The sequence below is a fragment of the Platichthys flesus genome, chromosome 9 (genome assembly GCF_949316205.1).
Source record: "Platichthys flesus chromosome 9, fPlaFle2.1, whole genome shotgun sequence".
Taxonomy (NCBI): domain Eukaryota; kingdom Metazoa; phylum Chordata; class Actinopteri; order Pleuronectiformes; family Pleuronectidae; genus Platichthys; species Platichthys flesus.
The window spans coordinates 24,230,752-24,258,435 of record NC_084953.1 but is presented as its reverse complement, the minus strand read 5'-3'; the positions used below and the strand labels follow the sequence as shown (position 1 = coordinate 24,258,435).

Here is a 27,684-nt window from a genome sequence, read left to right as displayed (position 1 = left end):
TCCTATTGGCTACCCCTAAAACGAGCCTTCATCCCCAAATAATTTCCTAAATAATGTAATTGTTTCGTAGGGAAGCTTCCTTTAGAATGCCATTGTGTAGTTATTTTGTCGTGGAAAAGTGTTTATTGGAAGTAAAAAATAATAGTTGAAGCTTTAAATTAATTTATAAGTTTTAAGATTCTATATTTAACACGTACTTTTACAAACTGCTGTTTGGTTTCATGTAACTGTGTTTTATTTTATCCAATCGTCTTATGGTTGTACCTGTTTTTTTTGTTGTCCTCTGAGTCATGGTTTGACCTGTTAGCTCTTTTGACAGGAATGATTTATGTAGAAGACAAATTCAATTCACTTCAGATCCAGCGGGATGCAAAAGACAAAGTGGAAGGTAAGCTGGGGTAAAGGAGCAGGCTTCATAATGTGACTCAACATGGCAACACCAAAAACCTCATTGATGCTTTAAACAGTAAATCATCCTTTTAAGCCTCGCCATGGAAAAGTTGCAAGCAAAACCCGATATTCACTGAACCTGTTGTCCTCGCCCCCAAACACACCATCAAATTATCTTCTTCTGTAGTTAGGATATATACATTTTTCCAATTCAGTGCCCTTATGGAGAAAGGAATTGGACTTAGTTTCCATAGCACCCAATGAGCTACAGTAGTGGTTAAGCTTGTCAAGCATTGCTACCAGATCACTGTATTCTCTGTCTACTCCGACATGGCCAAATGCAAGCTGACCATGTGACAAGTGAAACCATTAACCCTTACCCTACCATTTTCAATCTGAAGAATTTCAAAAACGAGAAAGGTGGCTCACGCCATACTGCCTGGTCAAGAAGAGGGGAGTGCTAGTACCCCAAACCAGTAAAGGGCAGTGAGATGAAAAGTTAAAAGATAGCTGTGACATTAAATTTGACTAATAAGAAAGAAGGAGATCAGAAATCGGCTCTGATCGTTTTTGAGTGTATATGAGAGGTTGGGAACCTCATTGTTTGAGGAAATATGTCTGAAATGCTGCAAATTATGGGAAGCTTCTTTTTTACTGGACACGTTTGGTCACCCTCACTGCGATTCCAAGACTAAAAGCGATTCTTGATCAGTGTCTTGACTCACTAAACAATGTCTGGTCATGATGGTCACAACCATCATTTGCCATGGAAAGAATTGAGGACACAAGTGGGAGCCCAGCTGCTCTCAAGAGCCTCAGTTGGTTCATGGGGGTTGAAGTTTCTTGGTCAAAGAGGACTCTCTGAAGAGCAGCACAATTGGTTCTTCCTGTGTCAAAACTGAAAGCTTAGAACATCAGAGTACAGCTGATCTCATGGGCAAAGGGTTGAATATTGCAGAGAGAGAGAGAGAGAGAGAGAGAGAGAGAGAGAGAGAGAGAGAGAGAGAGAGAGAGAGAGAGAGAGAGAGAGAGAGAGAGAGAGAGAGAGAGAGAGAGAGAGAGAGAGAGAGAGAGAGAGAGAGAGATTTTTGATTTTTCACACTTTATTTACATATTCTTAATTTTACAAACCACTTGTTTACAGCATTATTCAATAAATACAAAAAGTGCTGCTGTTAAAGAAAACTCAGTCTGTTAAAAGGTGTGGAAAGCACAGCTCATTGTTGGTGACGGTGCAGAGGATGTCATTAAAACACCAAATTCTTTTAAAAGACTCGAGATCAGATACCATTGTGTAAAAACTGAACTCGAGTCGGAGTCTGGCGTGGAGGTTTACCAACCACACCGCCCCCGCTTCCTGCCCGTTCCTGTTCTCTACCCTGTTCTTCCTACTAATATAAATGGCCATCTTGGCCCCACCTGAGAGGTGGTTCAGGAGCTGTCATTTATCTTTATTTGCTTTGTTGTAGGCAGCTCCCATGATAAAAACCTTCTCAGTAAAAGTGATGTTAAAATCACTAAAAACCGCAGTTAAAAGAGCGAAGAAACTTGTCAGTCTCTTGCACTCAGTAAAAACTTGATAAATAGTCTCACGCAGGTCGCAAAATGGACACTTGTTAAGAACGGTGGGATTAAGAATAGAAATAAAAGCGTTGGAAGCGACGGCCGCCGCGGGGCCGGTACGGCGGGCACAGCCCGCCGGGCAGCGGGTCCCCGCCGCTCCGGTACTGGAACAGCAGCGGGGGCCCCCGTCCCAGCGCTCGTAGCCGCATCAGGACCGGGCGGAGCCGAGTCACTCCGCTTCGGACAGGCTCTCACCGCATGTCCCTCCTCCCCGCACCCGAAACACTTCATCACCGATGAAGTGGCGAAAATAACGTAGTCGTAATCATCTACTTTAACGTGGAAGCAGAGGTTGAGCTCCTCGTTCCGGTTGTTCAGTATCATATAGAGCTGTCTGCGGTGGGACACTACGTGCTTCAGTAATGGAGACTTACATCCAGAAAACAACTTCCTTATGGGGGACGCTACCTTCCCGTGCCTGGACAACTCTCTACTGAGAAACTCATCGGTGATGAACGGAGGGACATTGGACAGGACCACCTTGGTAGCGGGTTGGGACAAAGGCAGTACCTGTACAAAACAACCGTTCACGGTGATCCCTGTCTCGACCACGGAGTTCACCTTCTCCACGCGGTCCAAAAAGACGACCACGGCGCTGTTCATCCGGGCCGCTGACACCACACTGCTGTGACCGACCTTCTCCCCCACAGCGAGCCCGATGCTCTCCACACTGCAGGTGAAACTCACATAAATCTTAACACTGTGTTTGCGTGTAAGTGATTTAAAATTCCCACTGGCCATGGTGGCCACCACGCCACCAGCAAGACGCTGGTGAGGGGAAAAAACACCCAGAGAGAGACCCAAACCACCAAAAAATAAACTACTGTGAATCTAATGTGATATGTGAATGAAATAATATAACATTAACAAACAAACAAAGAGAAAATAAGACAGAAAATCGCACTCGCTCCGCCACTCGCTCACGCACCAAACTCCAAGCATGCACCGAGAGAGAGAGAGAGAGAGAGAGAGAGAGAGAGAGAGAGAGAGAGAGCAGGAAGGTGGATGCAGGAAGGTGGATGCAGGAGATGGTTAATGGAACTGCTGAGCTGTAGAGCATAGTACCAAGCTGACAGAACCTATGCCATCAGTCTATGCCTTTGGGAGACAAACACAGCCAAGTCAGTGAGAGCAGGAAGCTATGTTTGGGTCCTCCTCTGAAGGTCCCCCCCATCCCCTTGTCCTCAAGCTGACTCTGCCGCTGGAGGGTTGGTGCCAGGCATAAACTGAAGGCTCCATCTGCAGGCAGGGGAAATGCACACTGCTTAGGCTGGGAAGATCATCACAGGGGTGGTGGTGATTGAGGACTTGAGATCACAATATAATATTGAAAGAATCTGGTCATATGATTGGTTCTGGGCTTTTTGCCTCTATTAACACACCTTCCTTTTTTCTCCCTGCAAAGTCTAACCTCCTCATTCTTAAAAGACACCCCGCACTTATGTAACCACTAACACACAAACAGCCCACCTAACCAATTATAAATACATCACTACAATGTATTTCATAATTGTTCTTTGTTTTTCTACTTGTACTAATATTAATACATCCAGTGGGTCAACAATATGTGGGTAGGCCTATGTGTTTAATACTGGTCAGGTTCACCTACTGTAAGTGCAGTTTTTTCTTTCATAAACTCAAAATAAACATCTTGACTATTTGCCTTCTCTGTCTTATTTGGAGCAAGCTTCTTTCTAAACATTATATTTTAATGAATAACTAAGTATATACCAACATCAGCTACATAATGATCTAATTACTCTGGAGGCGCTGTCATTTTACTTTGCGTTTGTCTTTTCACTAACTTAAATCATCTTTCATCTTTTACAAATTAATCATAAAGTACAGAAGTACAGACTAACCTCAAGTTCAAATGCTGAGAGACATTTTCTAAAGCAGTTTCCCACTAATTCAAAAACAGCCTTAAAATTATTTAAAATAGTATACTGCTCTTCAATCTATATAATTAGTTAATAGAAAGGTTTTAAATTAACAAGAAACTCAAACTGACTAATCCCTCATCAACTACAATGCTTTTAATATGTTAAGCTATACTAATACGATCTGTAATTAAGGTAATTGGGGTTATTTGGAAAGTAGTGCTATGTCATCACAGTTATCTTCACATAAATCATGACTGCAATTAATATGAACTCTGTCTCTCCGAGCATAATGGAGTTCTTGCCTTCTCAAGAAAAGCAGTTTTTCCACATTTATATGCAAATATGAGCACAAGTGATTATGAATGTTCTGCAGCTACTGTCTCCACAAGAATGAATTCACAGGATTGTGACTCTGGACGGTGAAACAGGAAAATCGTTTAGAATGTGGACCTCTTTAAGCATATATCATGATCATGACCCGCAAACAAGAGAGAGTAATTGTAATTAAAAGTAATATAGCTAAGCCACATTATAATGCATCTTAGAAATTTTAATTACCCGAGTTTTTAAGGTTATGATAAAAAAAAAAAAAAATTGCATTGAATGATTCAAGATACAAATCCCCCTCTTATTGTGACAAAATAAACCTGGATTAGACATATTCCTGGTTTACAATATATTAGTCAACATCTGTCTTTTTAAGATTATAATTTAAGATCAATAGACCAATGTTATTTCATTTGAAATTGGCTAAAATAATTTCAAAACACTGGTTTGTCATTGTAGTGGAGTTGGTTTACTATCTCGTGGGCACAGATATTCAGGCTTACCTTTGCACACAAAAACATTTGAGCAGCAAGGCAAACACACACACACACATGCACATAAACACACACGCACACACAAATACTCGCACCATCAGTAATCTGAATCATCTTCATCAGCCAAGTTCGGGTTTTTGACATTTTAAGGAATCTCACAAAATGTTAGCCGTCTTATCAGTGTGCCAACACCAAAACAGTTATTTTTTTATGTAGAGTATTTCATTCTGTATTTCTATTAACGTCTAGTTCCAATCTTTTTTTTATGAAATGACAAATTGAATCAATAACATGTTACATCTCAATTTCAGCTTTACTGAACTTGAACCTATCGAAATGTGCGGGTTACTGGCAGCTCGTGAAGTCTGAAGCTTTCCCAACACACGCCCTCTCCCAGCCTGCCTCTCCTTGTTGTCTGACATAATGAGAGTGACTGTGAAGACACTTCATTTACTTCATGTGATAAGAGTTAATTACAGTGTGGATCTGAGCAGCCTTCAATCAGCAGACAGCAAACAATCCATGACCTCCTCTGTCTTCTCCTCACATGGCTGTTCTCCTTTTTTACGTTTCACAGATTTGCTTTCACTTACTACCCTTCATTTTAAATACATGTTGGGAGTACCAAATACTGATGAAAAGTGCTCAAAGAAGTACGATTATGCGTAGATTAATATGTGAGTAATTCAATGAGTTAACAACCTTGTGTATAAAAAAAAATTCCCGAAATGAATGAAGTGCTTAATAAAGTTGTTATACATTAAGTGTGTTAAACTGTTTATGGAGATGCAGTTATTGTACAGGACAAGTGTACGTCGTATTGTTTTTCACTGCCTACAGGTGTGTTGAGGCTGCACTATGCACGTATTGTGCAGCACAGCATGATGCTGAAAACTCCCCATAGGGCAAAGGACCCCCTCCATGGAAAGCATATGTTACATCTTCTTGATGATATCAGCGCGTGTTGGGATGTTAATCATAACATCTCCTAATTATTACAGTTCAGCTAGAATAGCATAATAATCAAAATAATAGAAATATAAAGATAAATATATACCAAATATTAGCTGCATTGAATTTGAAGTGTCAGCATTAAGTTGAGATATCCTTCATGATAATTAATCAGGCGACAGTTTAAGGTTGGTTTTAATGGGGGCTTTTTTTTGTATTTACTACTGTTGAGATTATTTACCTATTACTGTAGCAAAGCTTTATTTTCTCTTACTGCAAAGAAGAAGATGAGCCATGTTTCTGCAGAGATGACCACTCAAACACAGTCAGTCACAAAAGTAACTGGCAAAACTGTCTATAATGAGCTCATCTGGTAAAAAAAAAAAAACAGCACTAAAAGTGGAAACATTTCTTGCCAGTGTGGACTGATTTAATTTTGAAACACTTTATAAATATAAGCTCGAGTAAATTCTCTTCTCTGGAGAAACTGTGAATGAACTCTTAAGCTCAGGAAGCCATTTACACCTTGGAACATTTCAATATTTCAGAGTTCTACTTTCCTTGAACGGATTAAACGAAGTTTAACAACATCAGCAAGGGCTTCAGCAGATACAGTGAATATGTATAATTTGACGGGGGAAAAAAATAGTGGCCAACGATACAGTCCGCCAAGAAGTCTTGGTCTTCATCATCATTCAAATGCCCAATGGAAAACTCTTGAATGTCAGGCTGAGCAAAAAAAAGAATAGATCCTCATCTCAACAGGAGAAGGATGCTTGCTGGCGTAGAGAGGCTCCTTAGCCTATATTGTTAATTTCATTACCTCCCATGGATGAAATTAAAGACAAATTTCAGAGAGGAAGAAGAGAGATGGATCTAGTTCAAGCATCATCCTCTCGGTGCTTATAGAGGTTACTCTGTATTTCAATTTGCTGCGTCTCATACTGTTCCATGGTCTGCAGTTTAAATGGAGGCCTTTTATGATGCAAATGCAGGCAGGAGTGATAAATCTCTCTTGCTCTCCTCTCCTGGGCTCTCCTGATGCAAAAATATCTGCTCTCTCTCTCTCTCTCTCTCTCTTGCGCATGCATGCACATGCACAAACTCAGGCTCCCCCTCGCTCTCATTCTCTCTCTCACCCCCCTGTTTTCTCTCCACTGCAGCATTGTGTTACACTCGCCCCCAGGCCACATGAAAAATGAATCAGACCCAGGTGATGCAGTGAGAAGCCAGGGGAGAGGGAAAGAGGGAGAAAGTGAGGGAGAGAGATGGGAGACACACAGAAAGAGAGGGATGGACCCCAAAAAGTAATGCTTTGCCTTTCCTCAACAACTTCTAGGTCACTTTAATTTGGGAGATGATGACATTCACTCAATCTGACACACACACACACACACTTACATACACAAAACACACACAACCACTTGCAAACACACTCTTCAACCAAATGATTTCAGTGTGATGTAAAGAAGTCAGGTGCAAACACCGTGCTATGCTCTATCAGGAATCAATCAATTTATCGATTCTCTTAATTATTTAAAAAAGGAAGATTTGCCTGGTTGAAGGGAAAGACATTTAAAATTCTTCAAATCATGTAGACACTAGATTTTAAGTAACTTACATCAAATTTGCTAATTGAAATATTGTGTACCCCTTTAAATTGATCTCAACATGGGCTACCAAAGATACATTTTCATAAATAAAATGTACAAGGTCATACCATCATTGAATGTTAGCATTTTATTAACTACATATATATATATATATATATATATATATATAGGAAGAATGAATGAGTGAATATGAGTGAATGTGATTTGTAGTTTAAAGTACTTTAACAGGTTGATGAGGTAAAACAAGGCAGTTTAATTTATAAAGATATATTTCATTAATGGTGGTAGATTTAAGATTCAACAACACACAGTAGAAATTTTAAGGAAATCTATCTCAAATCAAGCATATATATATATGCTTGATTTGAATATAACAACCTCCATAAAAATGCTCCATTGCCTCCCCCAGGATGTGAGCACTGGAGTGCCAATAAACAGCCTGAGCATCGTCGTTGTCAAAGCGCAAAATCTCAAGAGAGCAGTCCCGCTCGAGAGGTCTGTCCAGGTCCCAGAGCTCCCCGTTCACCCGGGAAATCACAGCATTGTCCGCCAGGCCCTGGCTGATATCACAGGCACACTGGTACGGTGTGGTGATCCAAGCCTTGCCGGCCACCTTCCGTCCGTCCGGCAGCTCCACGCATATATGGAGCTGCATATATACATTCATTCTTTTCTATAGCCAATTTGAGTGATTTTCGAGCCGGTGAGCACACAGCTGGCTGAGGCACATGAAGGCATAAAGGCCACCTAACATCTGCCTGGTACATTATAACACACTAATATCTTGGGAAAAGAGCACTAACAGGGCTTTTAGTGCGATATTAGTAACCGGTGATCCCTGCGCCTCTGTGCTGTTTTCTCCTCACCAGGGAGAGGTGGTGGATGTTCAGTACGGGAGTGTGGATGACCTGCGGAGAGCCAAAGACAGCCTGAACCTCACCAACCGGATTGCCGTGGTCAAGCTTGGCCAAGCACCCTTGCTCTACAAGGTAAGATTAAAGCTGTGCCACCGCTCTGCCCTGCTGATAAGAGAAGCACACGTGTGATTTAATGCTCCACTTGAGATTTACCTGATGCTACAACAGGAAAAATATTCACTCAGACGGAGGAATGATATCTTTTGATCTTTAAAAGCAAGAGCATGGAATGACTCAAAACCCAGATTTCGCTATAATAAAGGTTTTTTTAAAACTAAGTTTCCAAAAATGATCTCAGGTATTTGAATGCACTTGCAACCAGGCAGGCATGGCTCTTTGGCCTTTGAAGAAACTGCAGCTGACTGCAAAGCCACCTGAAAAGGGCATATTTCATGTCTAGTCATGCACTACTAATTCTTTATATTAAATTTGCCGTAAATTTATCATACCTGGCTCCTGCGTCTGAACATATTCAGCGCAAAGATGTCTGAATCCATTTGCCTTCATAAGAAATAGCATTACCAACGCATTGATTGATTCTTCCTCTTTCTGCTTGGATGTGTGCCACATTCTGCTCCAAGCTGTTTTTTTCCCCGTCAATTAGAAGATGGCAGGGAAAATATAAATTCCTATCCAGTTAATCAAAACATAAATATCTACTTTCATGTTAATTATGGATTCATTTATCTGCAGTTTCCACTAAATTAAAAGTAATTCAATTATGCAAACCTGAATACATACTCTTGGGGTAAGGTCTTGTGTGAGATGAGAAATGGAAATGTCTACTGTAAGTGGCTTTTAACATAATTACATGTTAGCTCACTAAATACATTTAAACATACAAAAGTAATATAAAGTGTGATACTGTGCAAAATTGTAATTTTGGAAGGTGAATCATATATTTTCTACCATTGACATCTTACCTTTGATGTTTTGATACTTTAAACTACAAATAAACCAAAATCATTTGAGAGGGTTATTTAAAATATATACGATGTTTGTCTAATAATCAATATTTCCGATTTAAGCACCACCGCTTGTCTGTATTAACACGTTACGTCTCCTGGATACGTCTGGGGGGCAGCTGCAGACAGAAACCCAACAATCCAATTCAGGGAGTCAAAGTAAAAGCGAAAAAGCTGCCTGTCTGTGTATGAACTGGAGTCAAAAGGTTCACACAAAAGAAATGTGGAGCAAAAAGGTGACCATGTGGTTGTGCCAAACAAAATTGATATAACAAAACCAGGCCTGACTGCCACCCTTCAATGAAAACAAAACCCCCAATTTTTGTTTTACCTGTCTTCAGAAACATAACAAATACATGGGGGGGAGGCACCTTCCAATAACATGGTGTGTCTGGATAACAATAACTCAGGTGGGCCGAAACTGTACAGGGTACCCAAAACTCACATATTATTCTCAACCTTTCTCCACATACCTCTGAACAAGCAGCTAATCAAGACAAAACAGAAAACATGGCCATTCATAGGTGGAGACCAGTCATGCTGATTTAACCTGTAAAGCTAATGTGGGAGGAGGAGAGAGAGAGAAAGGAAATACAACCGTAAACTAATGAGCTAACATGGTCAAAAAATTCTGGGGGAAAAAATCACTCAAAAAAAAACTTACACATGAAATACAAAAGCATTATAATAAATCACCCTGCAGTGGACATGTTGTGGTCAGTTGCAACTAAAAGGTCTGTGAACCAAAGTCATATGGCCATTGTGTTGGGAAGTTTTTTACTCAAAGTTATCTTATGTCTCACTTCAGGTCACAAATTGAACCTTTATTCTTTAACAAATCCAGTCTCTTTAATGACTAGAAAATCATCAAATCATTAACCGAGAAAGCTAAGCGAAACCAATTCCTAGTTTTAATGTTCTGGCTGATTGTTATATTTTTAGCTTTTTCCTTTGCTTTATTCATCGGATTTTAATCTACTTGTGAATGTGAAGTTGAAGAAAAATAGCCGCTAATGAGCCATAACAGGAGTAAATGGAGGTTACCAGGAAAAAAGTCGAGAAAATGTTTAAAGAGGAGGTTATCTTACTGAATTTACATTTACACTGCAAGCCTTTTAAAAATCCATTACAACAGATATTGACTGGCGTCACATGGGACCCTTCTAGTAACAGGCTGCTGACCCATTTTTCCCCCTCGCCCACATTTTGTGACAAATTTGATCATGTGTGCTTCAGAATGTCCCCGTGTGTCAGCAGCTGAGAGAAATGATTGTCCTTTACATGTAAGTGGGGAAGAATGATTGATGAGCCTTTTACTCTCACTAATGAGTGTGTGACGGTGACTGCAGGCCCGCTGCTGCACACACACACACACAGTTCATATTTGACACACACACACACGTGTAACACATGTTTTGAGCAAGTAGCTGAAATCTCTTAGCTCCATTCATATCAACTCATTTGAGGCGGAGTAGAATCACAATGTGAGCTAATTACTGCATATTGTCAGGCAACATGAGGCAAGTGCATTGCCTCATGCTTGTAACTATGCAATATGTGAATGTCAGTCGTGTGTGTGTGTCCTATCTTACCACAGACAGGCAGACAAATTTAAAGAAAATAGTAAACAAGTGGAGAAACACATATTGTTCCACAAAAAGGCACTGCACGGTACAGTTAAGAAATTAATACGACATCGTCCTCCATGGTATGTATGAAAATGGCAAGAACAGTTGATTCACATTTTGTATAAAGATGGCAAGAGAAAGAAATGGGGTCATCGTTGAGACACGGACGGCAGGACCTTCAGTCACAAAGGCTCAGCGGCTACAGGGACACCTGCAGTTGGATCTCTGGGCAAGACGTCAGTACACAGGGTCTGAAGTTGTGGTCGACAGCGCACAGCTGAAGGCCCTCATGCCCGTGCATTGGTGTGATTTGTAACCTCCATCCCAGGATACTGAAAAATGTCAGTGCAGGACATGAAGAGACTGTGTCAGCAAGAAGAGTCCTCTGACAACCACATAGAGAAGAGGAGTGTTAAGGTGGAGCTGCAGGGCATAAACCCCTCATCACAAAGATGAATGCAAGAAAACGTAAGCACCAGTCCACACAGATGTGGGAAGTGATAGAGTGATATGGTCAAATGAGTCATCCTTCACCATATTCTTCACAAGTGGGTGAGTGCTTATGTGACGTGCACTAAGAGAAACATGAGGACCTGAATGTTTGACCCCCTCTGTGAGGGGATCAGTGGTTCTGTTATGCAGTGGGCGGCGGTTTTCTTACTATGGTTTGCGTCCACTTGTCTCCTTCGAGAAAGCAAATCAATATGAAGTTTTTCTGAGTGAACTTTATACTGCGAATTAGGCATTTGTATTCTGGTCAAAGCAGTTTTTTTCTTGAAGTACACTTACTATGATATTTGACGCCTTTCTAAGACACTAAGCTGGTTTTTGCTTTAATTTGTCACCTGTAAGTTCTGATGAACTCAAGTTTGCAAAGCATAGTGCCTGTGATTCATGTGCATGGACATATTTACATCAGTGTTTAATTTTGCTTGTGTGTGTGTGTATATCTGTCTGTTTCCAAGTGAAGGACAGTTGTTATGAGAGGGGAATGACCATGGCTGGTGTCACATATTCAATAATGGTCATCCATGCTCATAAAAAACAAGGACGCTACATCTCCTATATGGACAACAGTGAAATTCAGTTCTGCACAGAGCAGCTGCAGCACTCGTCCTCCCACTCACAATCTCCCCTCGACTGTTTCTAAATGAAGCAGCTTAATAAACAGCAAAGCAGTATATTCATCAGGAGGAAAACCAAAACAAAGTCAGAAGTCATGTCATTATTGTTTTTACTAGTGCACCAACATACAGACAAAGAGCAAACACTGCACACTCCCTGTATAAACGTATAGACAATGAGGAACATCTGTAAAGACGGACTCACTCTATAATGAGAGTTCTGCAATACATTCCTCCCTTCATGACAGTTGTATTGTGGCAGAAAAACAATCAAATGCTCTCAGTTGAAAATGTATTTCAAAAACTCCAGGGTCTTTTCACTGGTTTGATTGCTGCTGTTTCCTGCGAACAATGACTGGCTACGATGGAGCAATCCCTTTTTGTGCATTTGTGTGATGTCCACTCTCTTTATTTGGTGTTTTCTTGTCCCATGTGTCTCTTTGTTGATGTCCAGCTGTCCCTCCTCTCTGAGCTGGGTTTTGGGGGTGCCCTGCTTTACGTTGACCCCTGCGACGCCCCCCCCGGCCGCCACACCTGGAATCAAGCGTTCAGAGTCACCCTCAACCCCGGAGGAAATCCTGCCATTGGTGAGTGATTGAATTTGGATGACCAATTTGTTTTTTGTCTTTTCATTTGTATTAGGGCAACACATGTGAAAAATCATAACTAATGCTAGAGATTGTTAAAATGTGGTTTAATTTTCATCTCCGTTGTGACAACTATTAAAACCTTCTATTAAAGTTGTGTTAAATCCTGTAACATTCCTCTGCCTTGTCAGCCTCCATGGTTATTTTTGCTTGTGAACAAATGCACGTGTGTAACCGAGAAACTCTATTTACCACAGTGATGAAATACGCCGAGTTTACCACTGCGCAATTCTTATATTACTGAGACTTGGCTCTCAGTTCATCTGGAGTTCATTCTCAGCAAATGACCTGCAATAGCAAAGCCAGCACCATGCACCCCCAACCCTTTGCACAGAACACCAAGGGGGAACCACATCTTCAACACACATACACAGGAGGAGCTAAAAAGACTCTTGAATAAGTTTAAGAGATGTATTCAGTCAACGTCATGTTCATTTTGCAGGCTGCAGTTTGAGGTGCTTTTAAGTTACCTTGCGTCATACCAATAGTTCCTATTCACCCCGCTGACCAAGAGACTTCTTGCTGCTTTGATAAATAGTTTGGTCAAATGTTGAACTCTACAAAGAGTCCTGATGGTTCCAAACCTTTTCCATTTCACATATATTTAGGCCTCTGCGCTAGCGGGAGCTCTAAGACCTTTAGAAGTGGTTTTATTCTTTTCTGATGTTGGATTTGCATCAAATTCATCATAGAGGTTGACAGAGAGTTCCTAGGACTTCATGTATTGGTTTTCGTCCTGGCACACTGTGTGGATTGTGGCAGTATATGTCCAGTCAATTCAATTTGCAGGTACAGGTGAACGCTGGACACACCTCAAGAAAAATGAAAGCCATCTGACCTCACTTTAGAGTCCCAGAGCAAAGGGACTGACCACTTATGTTAATTAAAAAACGTCAATGATTACTTCCTTACACAATTAATGAATGTTTTGATTTGTCATTTTGGGTTATTGAGAATAGATTGAAGGGGTACATTTTTAGTTGTTGAAACAATCTACAACACAATAATGTGGACACATTGTAAAATTACTTTCTGAAACTACTGTTTAAGTGTAAGTTGGTGATATGGTTAAGATGTACAGTGTGAATCTATGAAGAGTGTTGGCATCTCAAAAAAATATATCCAGAAAGCAGATCAGTTCATTTCTTACAGCGTCTGATTATATGCAGTCCCCAGGAGAGGCGGTGGTTTAGTGGCAGAAACTTGGACTATGGGCAGAAAAGGTCTCTGGTTCGTCTCTGGTTTTACTCCATGGAGAGACAACAAAAGACGAACCTGGATTGATCTGTCCAAAAATCCAAGAGTCTCCCTACCCTGTCTAGTGCCCCTGAGCAAGGCACCTTACTCCCCCAACATCTGCTCCCCGAGCGCCGTACATGGTCGCTGTGTCCTGCACCAGATGGGTCAAAAGCAGAGATTAAATTTCCCTACCCATGAGTGTGCCTTTGCATGTCTGTACATGTGTTTGGGATGAATAAATGGATCTGATCTTAATCAGTTCTAAAACAGCCTAAATACACATTCCTTTTTCTTTACATTAACACAGAGATATTAGCTTTTTAAACCCGAGACAGGAATTTTTATTTAAATCAAAGCTGTACATGTAATATTTTTCAAGCAAGATTTTAGGATTCCCCAAAAATGTGATTAATCATAGCTTGTACCTCTAAGGATATTGAATTTTACTATTTCTATTAGTTTAAGTACAGATCAGTTCAAGTACTATCGCTTTGGAGTTTAGAGATTGAAACGTACTCACTTGTCTTACCTTGGCCTCAGGCAGAGGACATCATATATCTCTGTATCTCTGTGTCTTTTCTACTGTATTTAAATCACTCTCCCATGATGGATGACCTCCCCGACCCTCAGTCTTGTCCCCACTTCCTGTTTTTCTGCCCGGTCTGGCCAGTGGGGACGTGTCATTACCACTGAAGTATCTTTAGTCCGTGTAAGAGTCCCAGTACCACAGTAGCAAGACCCAGTAGAGCCCCACCAGATGTCTGGACTGCTGCATGAGTGTGAGTGTGTCTGTATTTAAGTGGAAGAGAGCGAGACAGATGCTGGCTGTCTGGTCTCTCACCAATCGCACTGCTCTCAGGTCCCCGGTGCTAAAACAGCTCAGAAGAACAGAAAATGTAAAAGGACACCTCATTACTCATATCAAGCGTACTTTGTTCTACTGCCAGAAACTGCCTTGGTTAAATCTCTTTATTAATCCTGAAAAATTCTTCAGTACGAATTATGTAACTGCAGCATGAGGTGCAGGCTAACAACTAAGCATATTCAAATGAAATAAAGAAAAGAGGTCATGGGATTTATCAATTTTTCTGCAGTAGCATTTCAATTAAAGGGGACATATTATGAAAAATCCACTTTTGTAGTGCTTCTACACGTTAATGGGGGTATCTGGCAGGTTAACCGTCCCAAAAACTCGGGAAAAAAACTCCTGCGATTTGTTGTGGTTCCTCTATGTAAGAAACTATACGATAGAGTGCGTCGAATGGGAATACGACCAGAATTGATGTAATAGTCGGTCTACATGGCATAGCCATTTAAACTTTTGTGTTTAAAGTTGCAGCACTTTCTGGAATGGCTGTTTGTCAACATATTTACAGCAGTATTGCATGTGGAACCCCAGCCGGGAAGCATCGGACTGGGAGGTGGGGGGAGAGATCCCATTTCAGGTCCGGAGTGGAGGAATAATGCTCTCGGAGTCGTAGCTTGTGTGTCTGTGTTTCTCCCTGGTAGACGCAGCACATATTAATAGAAAACAATGCAATCGGAGGCTAACCCGAGTCGTTACTTCTGTTTGTGTCAGCTGGTTGAAACAGCAGGTATAATTTAAAACAGCTGTTTGCACTCAAAACAGGTCAATCTGAGGAAGGCTGTTTTAGACAGGGTAAAAAGGGTGCTGTTTTAAATGATCCTTGTGGTATTTTGACCAAAATATGTTACAGACATTTCATTAAGACCCCAAGGAGCCATAACAACTGTGGTGAAATGGGCATAATATATCACCTTTAATTAAAAAATCCAGTGCTTCCCTCTGACTGCTTGTAATAATGTCAGTGGTAGAATTTGCCTTGACATTCAGATCAGACCAAACCAAGGGGGTTTCTGGGGAAATGTATGTAGTTCAACTCAATTCACATCCGCTTTACTGTTTACTCGTTACCCTCTGTACACTGTGTTATGGTGGGTTCAGTCCCAACGCGTAAAGCCACTGACTTTGACTGAGTTTCATGCATTTTTAGCGAGGAGCAATCAGAAGTTCCAGACACACTTGGATGAATTTGTGACACAACCGAAATGTAACTTGCCATAGTCAGACTGTCACACAGTTGAACTACAGTCTTGAGTCCATTCCTCCAAAGTCTGCAACTTTTCCCTAAATGCATCGGCACCAATTAGCAAAACACAACAGTATGAATTCTAGTTTGTGGCTGTAGGATATTGCATGGAAACAAAGAAAAAGAAGAATAGAAAGGAGTTCTTACAGTATTCCGAGTGTAGCCAAACCAAAATGTCTACTAACGCACCGGCTTACGGTCGGCTGTTTTTTCAGATTACATCTTTGAAATGTAAAATTGCAGTTATATGGGCTCTAACATAAAGAGAACAATTAACATTTATATATACAGTGCATTACAAACTGTATGTTATACTTTGATTACATATAGATAGATAGCTAGATGGACAGAAACTATAGTTTTGTATACTATATATTTTGAGAGTTTACCTTTGAGAGTTCACCTTTCACCTTATTGCTGTGGGCAGGAAATATTTCCTGTATCTCTCCTTGCGGCAGCAGAGCTAATCCAGTCTGTTGGAAAAAGTGCTCCACTGTCTGTCCACAAGGCGGTGGGGAGGATGATGGATAACAGTTCGTTCAAAGCTCTCCTCTCCACCACCACTTGCACTCCTTTCCACCACCACTTCAAAAATTCCGGTTGGCAGACAATGACGGAGCCAGACTTCTGAATCAGCATCTTACAGTTTTTTCCTATCGTTTTAGGCAATTTACCTAAACCATGTTCACATTCCCTAAACACTTCACACAGTGAGCATACCAGTAGACCATGTGAACCAAACTGTGGTTACTTGCCCCTATGCTAAGATACAAATGCTGGCAATGACGCCTTCTTCCAAATTTCATGGATACCTGCCCCAGTCAATGTTCACTACCGGCAAATCGCTGTGGAACTACAGCATATTTTACCAATTTTTAGATACTCTGTTCAAAACAGTGAACTTTCTGTTCAAAACCTAACTTATCAGTAATTTAGATCACTGTAGATGGAAAGATGCTGCATTTGGACAGACAAATGAAGTTACATGTTTGAATAAGAAAAAATATTTAGTTTATAGTTTATTTATTTTATTTTACAGTAATTTAGATGTGCACCATAGTTCTTGGTGAATTGGCATGGAATTACTTTTTTTACGTACTACATACAATGATCTGTACAAAACACAGAGGATAAGTTTTGCAATGCAAAACACCTGGTGGTCATTTCAGCTAAAGACCTACCCAGGTCTTTAAAACTCTCCTGACGTATCAGTGCATTTGTGTCTGACTCACTATTGTAGGACCCAACGGTTGCCCCACTCAGGTGGAAGGGGAAGAAAATTCACTTTGCCACAAGAAAATGCAATAGTGCAAATGGTTATTGCTAACAATAGTATAAGGCTAAGAGAAATTTGTGCAAACATCATCGCAGACATTGGTGTATTTGCCAACATTGAGAATGTTGGCACCACGACCATCGCCAGAGTGCTGAAAAAGCACCAAATTCTAATGAAGCAGCTTTACACTGTCCCCTTCGAGAGGAACTCTGAGCGGATAAAGGAACTCCGGTACCAATACGTCCAGGTAAGACTGAACACAGGACACACTGTCATGTTGATTGTGATTTTGCACAAAACTGTAAGCTATGCCATTTTTGTCTTATGGTATCTTGTGTATTCTACACAAAAACACGTCGCAGTGGAAGGAACCTGATTGGGAAAAGGGCCACGATAGATGTTCTAGGCCAGAGGGGTGCGAACATCACCATGTGCGCAGCAATTTCGAACGATGGACTGCAGCTGCAGAAGGCCAGCATAGGCCCATACAACACCGAACGCCTAATTGCCTTCATAGATGAGCTTTACGAAAGGCTCACAGCAAGAGAGGTAGACAGGCAGAATCTACCAACGTATGTAATTGTATGGGACAATGTGGTCACAGGGTGGTTTGCGGCGCATCCTAGGATGATGTCACTTTTCCTTCCGCCTTACTCTCCTTTCCTCAACCCCATCGAGGAATTCTTTTCGGCGTGGAGATGGAAGGTCTATGACCACCGCCCTCAGGACCAGATGTCCCTATTAGAGGCAATGGCTGCTGGGTGTATGGACATAGCCCCAGAAGATATCCAGGCCTGGATAAGGCATTCCAAAAGATTTTATCCACGTTGTATGGCAAGAGAAACCATACGTTGCGACGTAGATGAAAATTTGTGGCCAAATGCAGAGGATAGGAGGGATTAGCCAAATTTTTGTTAGAACACATTTTTTGACTTTGTAATGTATTTTCTGTTTTGTGTAACACTTGCACTGTGACAAAATCTCCAAAAAGTAAAGCACAGTGAAAAAAACTGTTGTGTTTGTGATTTGTTTCTGGATCATATATTACGTACTTACTGTATGTAATTTGCATTACAAAAACTGAAAATTGTTATTCTCAGTTTCTCATAAAACACTTACAGTATTGACTGTATTTACAATTACAGTACATTTACCACACTCAATTGTGACATCTTTTGTGGGAGGTAAACCGACATATGAACACTGTCAGCAGATACTTGGCTTGGATGGTCATACTGTAATATTACAACCTTTATTACTGTAGTCCAAAGAAGTGTTTGTCTGTGTTTTTTCTCTTTTTTTCAATGCAACACTACAGGAAATCTATGCCAAACTGGAGGACACAGCAACATTTTATATATGCAATTGGCAATGCTTCAAGAAGTGTTTTTTAGGTCACAGTGTTCTGAGAGGAAACATGTGTTAAGTTATGGCAGCATTGTTTGTGGTGTGGTTGTTGTAGTGCATTTTGCACCAAAGGTTAAGAGATATGCAGAGGTGTGTGTCTCTAAAGCCCACTGTGTTAAGTGATAGGGAAAAGTGACCATAGTATGGGTACATGACCGAAAACGATAGGAAAAAACTGTAAGTCTGTTGGTGTCACCGACTCCGATTCTGCTTCCCCAAGAACAAATGCAGCTCTTTTCGTCTCCTGGCTGTCTGTCTCCCGTCTTTAACCCAGTCATTTCTCTCATTCCAGTCCACACATCATACAGGAGTCCTTGCACTACCTGAGCTTTCTCCTCAGGTCACTGTGTATGACCCTCAGTTATTCCCTACCCTCGGACCTGAAAGCTTTTTTCTTCTTGTTAAGAAGAACTTTTAGCCTCAGTGATGATCCCTGCCTTATTGTTGGGATAGCAGCGTATAGACTGGGCCGGTTAGGTGGTTTGTTCACAGAATAGAATGTATTCTGTGATGCAGTCAGACATGCTGTTGATGTCCTCCCCATGTGGCCCACAAAGCACATCAGTAGACTGGAAGGAGTCCTGCAATGCCTCAGTGGCCTCCTGAGTCCACCTCCTCCTACAGACACACAAAAAGAGGGCGCAAATTCAAGAAAACACAACGGGAGCTGCTGTAACAGGCTGTCACCTTGCACGGCGCCTCACCATTTCTGTGTCTTACAATCCAAAGTCAATACATGTTTTCTCTTGGTACATTTTTGATACCTTCCATAGGAGCTGCTAACACGGCAGTCGAAGCTCTTTGCCAATCTGTAACTTTATTGGAAATAATCCTGTCCAGCATTCCAAACAGACTCTAAGCTTCCACATAGAGCTGGTCTTGTCAGTGCTCGCACAATTTTGTTGTCGGTTACTTCACTTATCAGCCACCATCACTGAATAATATGTGTAATTCTAGATTTCTGAGTGGTATCCAAAGTCAGATATCGGTTCATAAAGTAGAATATAACGCTTATAAAATGAACATTCTACAATAAGCAGACAGTTAAGTGCTGAAAATGGCTTTCTGTATATTTCTTTATTTTTATCGGCAATGGGCCAGTAGCCAGTATTTTTATGTTTTTGTCATTGTTCATTGATTCATTTTTTCCAGGAAGACCATTATCTTTTGTGTCATTTTGCACGTCTGGAGTTTACATTTCCCTCAACGTGAGTGCACTGGATGCAGATTCCTCCCTAGTGTCAACGTAATGCCCATGAGAGGAAAAAGAATGAGGCCAACATTGTCACATCTGTCATCTGGCTTCATGAGAATCACATCTCTTGCTGATGCTGTTTAAATCTGGAAAATGGTTCATTTTATAGAATACAGAATATGCAAGTTATTCCCACCGCTGCAATTTCCTCCCGTCTTTGTAAAAATCATTGTCCTTACAGATATCGGTTGTATGGTACTGACATGACAGAGATACAAGAGGAGGGAAGTATTTTTCACCCGAATAACATAACTATCATTATTTACTTGTGCAGAGATAAACTTATCCCTTTCTAATACTATGCAGTTTGTGATGCATAGCACACTTGTGTTTCTGTATGAATGTTACAAAACCAAGGCACTCACAAATTATTTAGTCACATAGGACATTTCTATTTCATCACGTAGGTTCATACAAAATATCTTTCATTTAAGACAGGTGTAATGAGTCTCTCTATATGTACAAAACATGTGCAGTGCATCTGATTCTTGTAATATTGAAGACAGTGTTACCTCTGGTAAATGATATGGATATCGTCTTTGACCACTTTGTATTTCATATGAAAAAAGTTATAGATACAGTCACTTACTTTTTTATATTTTGTTCCTTTTTTCACAGGCAAAATGTGAACACACTCTTATACCATTAACACCTAACTGTTTCCAGACTAAAACCCACAAAACCACGGCTAATGACCTCTAACAGTAAGCGGCCTTCCTCTATTGGCAGCATTATCTTGTAAAAGAACATGTCCTAGAATCGATGTTCATCATTCATCATTGAACTAACTGCATTCATATTTTCATGAATCGACATCGATCTTACCCTGACCTGAAGTTCCTAACTGTCTAAGCCAAACCAGAAAAACCGTTGTTGCATTCACAGGAAATTAATTCTGTAAATTAAGAGTAAATATAATGCAAAAGAAACAACATCATTTGTATCAACGTACTTGCAACTTGCGAAATACAAAAATGATTTACATATTCATTAACTTATTATCAGTAAACTAGTTGCGATAGCATTTCCAACATACATTTTGGTGTAGATACCTAGAGTTCTCATTTACAAGATTTGCTGGGTTGTCTTCAACGTGTTGTATAACAATGAGAATGACATTTAAGAAACATTGAATCCATTCTTTAGTGTGGCAGCAGCAGCACAGTGTTGTTTAAAGTCTGGCTCATCGGACACATGCTGTACATTTAAAGGAGCATCACTACATCTGGTGGCAATGCAGAGAGCAAGACAGGAATTTAATACACTGAGACTTTTGATTTTCTCCAGCTTGCACTCCACATACACACAGTAGCAAAACAACAACAACTCGTAATTTACTCAAATGTAGGCCATTTTTCCACACTTCATGTGCACTTACTGTGAGAACTGTGGCAGGTCCCACTGTTCTTGTCTATCTGTTGCCTTACACCTGCTCCGCCAGGCTGGAAATGCTTTCACCACTCAGGGCATTGGTGTCTTAAGAGCTTCATAACAGGCTCAGTTCTCAGATGCGACAACAGCGCCTCTCTTTTAAAAAATAAGACACATGAAGCTGTCAGGAGTGCTCCTCAGTTGCAACGCTGCCACAGGAGGAGCTTTTTTAGAGGGAATGTGATTCCACTGTTTGCCAGGGCTCTGTTTAATGTTCCCCAGAATTTCCCATCCTCTCAGTTTATTGTTTGGACTTTGATGTCTCCCTCTCTCCTCCTCCTCCATCCTCCTCCTTCTTCAGCTTGTTAATTTGACTGTTCCTTGTAGCGTTGTATCACTGCCGTGCTGTAATACCCTACCTGCTGAGACAGCCACAGCAAATCAAAGCCTCTCCCGTCTCACACGTACGTCTTTCCCAATTTCGTTATGTAGTGTTTTATATATATATGTATGTATGCAGTATGTAAGTGTGTAGCTGTGGGTTGGTTCTCTCTGTAGCCATTGCAGGAGAATCCGACTGTGCTTTTGCCTTCAGAAAGAAACTCAGTGAGATCAAAAAAGTGTGTGTATGTTTGCCTGCTTCCTGGTATTTCTTGAGTGTGTTTTGTGGGGGGGGATTCAAATTCATGTGTGTGTCTTGAGTGTCACATGCAGTGCTGCATGGATGACAAGAGAGAAGAATCAAGTAGTGTGCATATTCCTGCGGAGCCTGCAGTGTTTGCTTAGATACCATCGGCAGGTGTTCGCTGTCAGGTTTATTCCTTGTTGCTCCAGCATTCATCTCGTCTGACGTGCACCATGCTGGTGTAGCATTCTGTTGTTCTTCGGAGAGATACCACCCCTTCATATCCTTTCTAGCCCCATAACTGTCTCGACACTTGGTATAAAGCTTAAAAAAAAGCCAACTGAAATCTCAGCTTATCCCAGTCACTTCTGACTCAAATTATGGTTTTGTTTGCTTTAACCCATAAAAAGATTTGTTAGCAGTTGTAAAGTAAATGAAGTAAAAACAGGGACACCTTATAGAATATGGGATTAGACAACACATCATTAGATTAAAACTGCCCAATAAAAAGCTTCCATGAATTTATGTTTTAGGATTGTCCGGACAATCAGGTCCTGACTTTTCCAGAATTTGCCTTTTACCTTCTCCTCTGGAGGCTCGCCTGCTGTGTTCAAATAAGGGCTCATTTTGACACTCCCTGGAGTTGATACTCTGGGGCTGGCAGGAGAAAGTCAAAGGAATGTCCAGAGCCTCTCACAAGGAAGGAGGGTAAGTTGTTGGTTCACTGCATACCCGAAATCCTGTGAGGTTGAATCAGTGATCTCCAAAAACATCAGTGAGCACAATTCAATCAGTATCACTTCTGATACGATGAATCAATCTTGTGTTGGATCACATCTTGGAAATACAAACACTCTCATAAGCGCTTCTCTGTTGCAGTTGTGCACATTTGCCCAGAGATCACCTTAAAAACAGTCTTTTCCTTTTACATGCATGTGTTTAATAATTAGAAGAGAACAGTAAAAATGCCCATTTGTGCAAACTATTATTTTCTGCTTTATTTAAATATATCAGTTGCATTGCTTATCTCTAAACTACCCCACTGGTGGTCTGTTACTCATTTTGTTCATTGGTGTGATTTGACAAATATATTTTGCCACTATTTGCCTCAATGCTTCACTGGTACTTTCTGTGTGCAGGGATAGTAAAGCTCCAAACTAAATTGTGTGGCATTGTCCACCCCTATAAGACTTTGCCTAACACAAGTTTTGACATTGGAAAGCAAGCAGCAGTAATTCCTCTTGACATACAAATACATACATATATATAGAGAGAGAGAGAGAGAGAGAGAGAGAGAGAGAGAGAGAGAGAGAGAGAGAGAGAGAGAGAGAGAGAGAGAGAGAGAGAGAGAGAGAGAGAGAGAGAGAGAGAGAGAGAGAGAGAACGAGAGAGAGAGAACGAGAGAGAGAGAGATAGAGAGAGAGAGAGAGAGAGAGAAAATGTATATTTCATTATGTTCATTATGCAATGCCTTCCACTAGGAGTATATGGTGACACATATTTGAAGCACCAGTGTAGTGTCTTGCTGAATGATGTGACATTGTGTTGTTGCACAGGTTGAGCTGAGTTCAACTTTTATTTAGCTGGACAGCCCAGTGTTGTCTATTGAGGTTGCACTGAAAATGAATAATGAAGTGTGACAATCAGTCTAAATGAAGCCCTATCTACATCTGAGCTTTAAAAGTGAGACTGGTTGGGAGTAATGTAGATGGTCTGGACCATAGATATATATAAAGACTAGATGTCTTCCGGCGGAGTCTAGAACGTCATCACTGGCGGCCATCTTGCCACAGGCAGGCTTTCTGGAAGGATCTGTGGTACCTGAGGTAGGGTCAGTGATCTGCTCAAACACTTATACTCTTATCTCGCTGAAATCTTGACCGATTTACAAATGGTTTGGTTTCTTACAAACGTTATTAACGTGGTTATAATTCTGGATGCTTGAACATGTTGAAATCGCAGCTTTTCTCTCCGAAAAATGACTTAATCATGCAGCTTAGTTGTGTACCACGGCTAGGCTAGTACCGAGTAATTTTACATTTATGGGAGAGGCAGAATTGTTCTTTCTTTGCAATATAACTTAAGCTGCAAATGATTTAAATGAGGTTTCACATGATTTAAAATCGGGTTGTTTTTTAAAAAACATCTTGCATTATGATTTCTACAGGAAATTGCTGACTTTATTGCCAGTGGACAAGACCAGCTTCCTCCCGGCTGCAACTGACCCCCATCTGTCTTTGACTCTTATCCCCAGGCCTCAATTCTGTGTAACATTTAAGGTCAGGGATGCAAACTAGTCAGTTTAAATGATTTTTCTGATTTCACTGATGTAAACCATTTCAATATCCGATCACCACAGCCGGTACAATCAACGTCTCAGTCAGACCGGAAATAGAAAAAATAACGTTCACAAAGTCGATGCGACTCACCTAAGAATCACCATTATCATATCACCAGCCTCTTCAGAGGTTAGTAAATATTATAGATTTGTATTGATTTCACTGTTTTTTGAGTAATTTTTCATGTCGGTCCTCCATCTTTATACCTCCACAGTAGTCTAGTTCTCTCTAGAGGGTTGGAATTTTCAACATGCAGCATTTCTTTATGTATATTTGTAAATGGAAATCTCACACCTTTTTTTTACTGCATATAAATGTCATTTTTATAAAAAGAATGTTACTAATATAATACAATAATTTGAATTATTACTTGTTTAAACTAAACATGTGATAATTCAAATTATTTTATTATATTAGTAATATTGTAATATAATATTGCTATTATAAAAATATACATACAGAATGTTGCCATTCTGTATGTTGAGTTTTAGTAGCCTATATGATTTAACATAAAAACCTTGTGGATGTGTGTATTTATTGCCCCTATCTGTTCTGTTTAATGATATTTCCATATGAAAACCCATGGTTATAATTATTCATAAGTATACATCTCATTTGTAGAGGGAAATCTTGTACCTATTTTTAAGAACATAACATAATTATTAATAAGTATCATAACTACATCTCCAGCGTTTATAACAAACCAATCCGTTTAAAAATCGGTTGAGAATTGAACAAGTTATAGTTAATTAAAAAGTACATGTTCCACTATCAACACAATGTTATGGGTGAGCAAGCTGCCTGTGGCAAGATGGCAGCCATGTGCGGACGTTTGAATCCATTGGCCGGCAACGCGGACGAGACATCTAGTGTTTATATATATCTATGGTCTGGACTGCTACATAGGGAAATAATATAATTTGTACTGTGATTCTGTTCACATCTATCAGCAGGGTTCAGGGTTAGTGGCGCAGATGCTGATTTTGGACTTGTTTCCTTCCATTAACACAGTATGTCAATCTGCCTGATAAGCAAGCCATACTCCAGATTTATGTGAGAGCAGAACACAAGAGGGAAATAGACCCTCTGTTTTCCCTTTGTGGGGTAAAAAAAAAAAAGAAGTAATTGTTTCTGGCATCTTTTCTTCTCATAGAGCTAATTTCTTTTGCCAAGTTGTTGCCCCTGCTGGTGAGGCAATGTCCTCTCTCCTTTGAATGTGGCTGCCATGTGTGGGGTTTGTGATTAACAAATGAGAACTGCTGTTCATCAGTTTGTGCTTGCTTTGTGTACCTGTCCTCTATGATATTATACACCACTGGTTGTGTGCAAGGCGAAGATTGCATAAATTGTGTTAACCTTTAACATGCAGCACCTCATTCCCTGCGCTCCTCTGGTGTAGCCAAACAGAGAATTCTCAAACTACTTGTCTGTGTTCATTTCTGAACCGGTGGACAGGTGGGTCTTTTCAATGTGTCCCTTGGGTTATTTAGAAACCTCGGCTGGATTCAAATGAGCTCAATGAATGAAAAATGGATTCATTAGCATATTGATTTAAATACAAGGTTGCTACAAGACACCATTTTCCCTTTAAACGGACAATCATAGCAAGGGTAATGTTAACACAGCAATGGAGCAGCAGTGGGTCCTCTGTAGGGTGTCAGTGTGTGATTAAAGTATCTCCGCTCCAATTGTTGAGGTTGAAGGAAGAATAAAAGTGTTTCTGTGCTGTAAACCAAACTTTTCATTATGCAAAACATTGATTTCTTAAAACTGGATCGCTCCCTTCTTTTTATTTGGCAACTCTATCAAGAGTAATGGGCAGTACATTTTCTGCAATAACCTGAGATTATGTTTACTCACATCCTTTTTTCTACTTCCAGTGTCAGTATTTATTCATGATGACTTCGACTTAATGTAAGGAAGACTGTTTTTGTAACAGGTAAACTATGTTGGAATATCAAAATGGTTCATCAACGATGGTAACACTTGGTTTAGATGCAGCAATGGGTGTGTTTATGTTTGATAAACATAAAGTGCTGTTGCGTGATAGGATTGGGACCTGTGCCTCCTTCATGAATGTTGGCATTGGCTGAAATGTCTATGGCTCTACTTTAACAATCTAAGTGCATGGTTCCAAAACCATTAGAGAAGCTTTGTCTTGACTCTGAGACAAAGCTCCGTCCTCACTCAACACCATGTTTTCGTTTTGTTTTAATACTCAACTAAGTAATATCCAAGCTCAAAATCTTTGCAGCAAGAAATCAGATCTCAGCCATCAGATCTCAGTTACATGGTCACATTAATAATGCTGGTCCATGAGCAGGGTTTTGCTGGTTAAGCTGGATACCATCACATATATTATGCAGCCAGTACTTAACCTGACCCTTGCAGATGTAGACCCTGTATTATATTAGACTATATATATATATATTTACAGAGTTTGGAAACAATCTTCTCAAGCTTGCTTCTATTATTGGATTTATGTCTTGTGGATTTCTGTATTTTACTATTTACAGAAAGTTACGCCAACTACCTGCTCCTGCAAGTATCACTTCTGCCTTCCTTAGCTGTGTAGCTAATTTAGCCAAATATCATGCCATATATGCCTTGCTTCAATTAAGGAGGGAAATAAAGAGATCTCTGACCTAAAGGACGACATCCATCAGCTTTCTGCTTAACTGCTGAATAGACACTCTCATTAGCAGCTTTATTGATGAGCAGAACAAAATACTCAGCACAGCAATTACGGACACAGTTTTCTGTGACCCCTCCACCTGTTCATGTCTTTCATCCTGCTCAGCACCAAACTACCTGTTGTCTTGGGCTGAGGTTGTGGTGTGCAGTCATTAGAAAGAATAGGGCAGGGCTGCTTCACCACCTCAGCTTAACCTCTCCATTTGCTGCGCCCTCTGTCTGATGAGTCTCTGATACATCCAGCAGATACCTCTGTGGCAGTGGATTCCCCCTCTCAGGAGACCTTACTGAAAACAGGGACTGTCAACCCTTCCTTTACCTCCAGTGGGTATCAGGGCTTGTGTACCACACGATCCGTGGAAATCAGACTCAGCGGCCCTCCTCACAGGCAACATTTTCACACCGTAGTAGGAGGCTGAAAGAGGCTGTGCTCAGTTGCTCTGGAGTTCCTCCCTGCCCTAAGCCGGGAGGGAATCCTTCGTCCATGTCTAAGGTCTCCCCCTCATCACATCACTCACCTGCGCAGTCACTACACCCTCAGTCAGAGTGCTCCGGAAACAGAACTGGATTTCTTAGACCATGATAAACCACAGGTGGTTCTTCCACGCCCCCTCTTATTCAAAGCAGACACTCATCACTTCCTCGGAGCCACAGACCCAGTGGTTGCTCCCCCCTTCACAAACTAAATGATAGTTCACGTAGGAAGTAATGAGAGCTCACATACTGTAGAAGGGTCAAAAAATCTTTGTTTTAATTTCTTCAAGTCTTATCAATACAAGATCTCTCACCAACAAATAATTTACTT

At 40.6% G+C, this 27,684-nt stretch overlaps 1 protein-coding gene across 1 annotated transcript in view; it reads left to right on the top strand.

Moving 5' to 3' along the window:
* The window catches only part of LOC133961268 (inactive N-acetylated-alpha-linked acidic dipeptidase-like protein 2), a 376,914-nt gene that overhangs the window by 148,183 nt on the left and 201,047 nt on the right, over positions 1 to 27,684 (top strand). Inside the window, exons 6-7 of the mRNA XM_062396349.1 lie at positions 8,151 to 8,270; positions 12,370 to 12,502. Coding sequence (XP_062252333.1) covers positions 8,151 to 8,270; positions 12,370 to 12,502 — 253 coding nt within the window. The remainder of the gene's footprint in view (positions 1 to 8,150; positions 8,271 to 12,369; positions 12,503 to 27,684) is intronic.